We start from the raw sequence: 2,444 nt of genomic DNA on the forward strand, positions 1-2,444 counted from the left end.
AAATTAGCAAACTTTCCTGTAGAAAACTTTGATATAATTCACCAAACATTCCTGTGCTAGCTGTGACGAAAGTCACAAAACATTCCTGTACAGAATTGTGGTGAAATTGATTTAAATATTTACTGTACAAACATTGATGAAATTTACCATACATTCTTGCAGAAACATTAATGAAAATTTACAAACATTCCTGCGGGAACAATGATGAAAGTTTTCAAACATTCCTGCAGGAAAATTGACGAATGTTTCAAAACATTCCTGTTCGAACTTTAACGAAAATTTCCAAGCATTCCTGCAGGAACATTGAGGAAAGTTTCCTGACGCTCCTGCTCCAACATTAAAGAAAATTTCCAAACACTCCTGCACAAAAAGTGATGAATGATACCAAACACTCTTTCACACACATTGATAAGAATGACAACACACAACTGCACAAACGTTGATGAAAGATGCAAAACAAATTCAGATTGTCACTTACTGCGCAAAACGTTGGTGAAAGAATCGTCCACGCTACCCACATATACCGACTGATACGCCATCCAAACATCATCTCGACGTTGTCGTAGAATCGATTGATTCCTGGAACAACATTGCACAAAATCAATCAACACGTTTTACAGAATACATAATTGGTTGATGAACGGAAGGTGGTAAGCAGTAAATTGCAGAATCAACCGATGGACGGAACATTCGTGATTGACACATAATACAAGTCTATTATATAGTACAAAACCTAAAATATAACAATAGAATTGTCCAATGCAGCATATTTATGTATTGGGGACAGAATAACTCTACATCTGAAATTAGTTTCTTATAAACGCTCGTTGGATTGCATTTATTGTCAATTGCAATATTATCTGTGTGACAGATAAATATGATGGCGCCCGTTAAGTAATATTTACATTAACATGTGTTGAATTCTGACTTTCGTTAAAAAATTCGTCTTTTTTTTCATTGATTCCCTCATTGACTGTATGTTCTTTTGAAACTAAAGCATCCTCAAATCAAAGTCGTTTCTGGGATCTATTCGGAAACCATCTGACACCTAGTACAAAGCATTGTCGCGATGAAGATCAACATATCACCAAAATGACGTCATAATAACATGATTCTTCGCTATCGGAATCATCGCTGCGCTTGATTCATACAAAGCACAGTGTGCGAACAAATCGTTTAAGTTGATCAAAATGGTGCAACAGTCCCGTCATGTAATCTTAACTGCATCTATAGGATAATAAATGCAACCCGCATTAACATTGAGGTAATGGGAAACTGTTGAACCTAATGTAAATTTTAATAAATAACATGATAGTCGAGTATATTCAACAAACTCACCGTAAATCCAGGCTATTGCTGCACATTCCGAGAACGCAACGAGAAGCATTACCCGATTTCCAGAATAATAATCAAATATTTGGAAAACATACATCCCTCCCTGAAATTAAAAAAAAAAGCAAGATTTTTTTTTTATATATATTGTTTTGATAAGATTAGTGTCAAGGTGATCTGATCCCGGTGTCATAAATACCCCAAGACTTCAGGAAACTCCAAACTTAAAATGTTCTAGAGGAAATCATGATTTGGATTTAAGGGGAAATCTTAGCGATGGAACTTAAATTCTGAAAGGATTTCCTATGGGAAAATTCATGATAAGCAGTTTCCGTAAGTTAAGGGATATTCATGTAATTGAGACCAGATTTATCATGTTCTACCTCTGTGTAGATATTATGTGAATATTTATGAAGTCTCAAAATTCCTCAAAATAAAGTCGAATCTGTATTAAGCGACCACTCAAGTCAAAACGTCTGAAAATCCTCAAAATTCTAGAACGTCTCTTCGTCTCCTCTCCATGTCTTTTTCAGAAATAAGTAAAACTACTTCGTGTTATCAAGGCAAACATGGTAATGGAAGATATTTTGGAGACTTCTGGTCGCTTAGTATAGTTAGTGTTATCACAGGCGGTCGGTGGTCGAGTTGACAGATGGTCGTTTAACAGAGTTAAAATATATAGTGAAAACGCTCAGGAGGAATTGAAAATGGTCTCTTAGAACAGAGGGTCGCCTAATAAAAATGGTCGATTGGACAGACTCAACTGTAATGATAAAAGTTATTTATTAAAGAAGCTTTTGTATGAGTGATAGAAATGGATCATACCTCTGACACCATGCTCAACCCTACAAGGAATGATACAAAGCACACTAGTGCAATGAACAGCTCCTTCCGGTATCCCCGTCTTAGCACATGCGCATACTGATCAACAATCGCAGTGATGAACCCTTCCATCTGTACAAACTGAAATAAACAACGAGTGCAGTGAGATACCTTATTGTTTAAATAATATTAGTAGCTTTGAATGAGAAAGAAATACATATATATGATATCAATATTCAATAGTTAATTGCCCAGTGTTTGTACGCAGAATGCGGCTTTCTGATTGGTTG

At 35.7% G+C, this 2,444-nt stretch overlaps 1 protein-coding gene across 1 annotated transcript; it reads right to left on the reverse strand.

The window, feature by feature from the left end:
* Positions 1-478: 478 nt before the first annotated feature.
* LOC117319534 (sodium- and chloride-dependent taurine transporter-like) lies at positions 479-2,295 on the reverse strand (the record flags this gene model as incomplete). Its single annotated transcript, XM_033874326.1, has 3 exons — positions 479-579; positions 1,339-1,438; positions 2,158-2,295. Coding segments are annotated over 3 exons (339 nt in total), but the record flags the coding sequence as incomplete, so codon positions are not given.
* Between the last annotated feature and the right edge of the window lie 149 nt (positions 2,296-2,444).

This window comes from Pecten maximus, unplaced genomic scaffold (genome assembly GCF_902652985.1).
Source record: "Pecten maximus unplaced genomic scaffold, xPecMax1.1, whole genome shotgun sequence".
Taxonomy (NCBI): domain Eukaryota; kingdom Metazoa; phylum Mollusca; class Bivalvia; order Pectinida; family Pectinidae; genus Pecten; species Pecten maximus.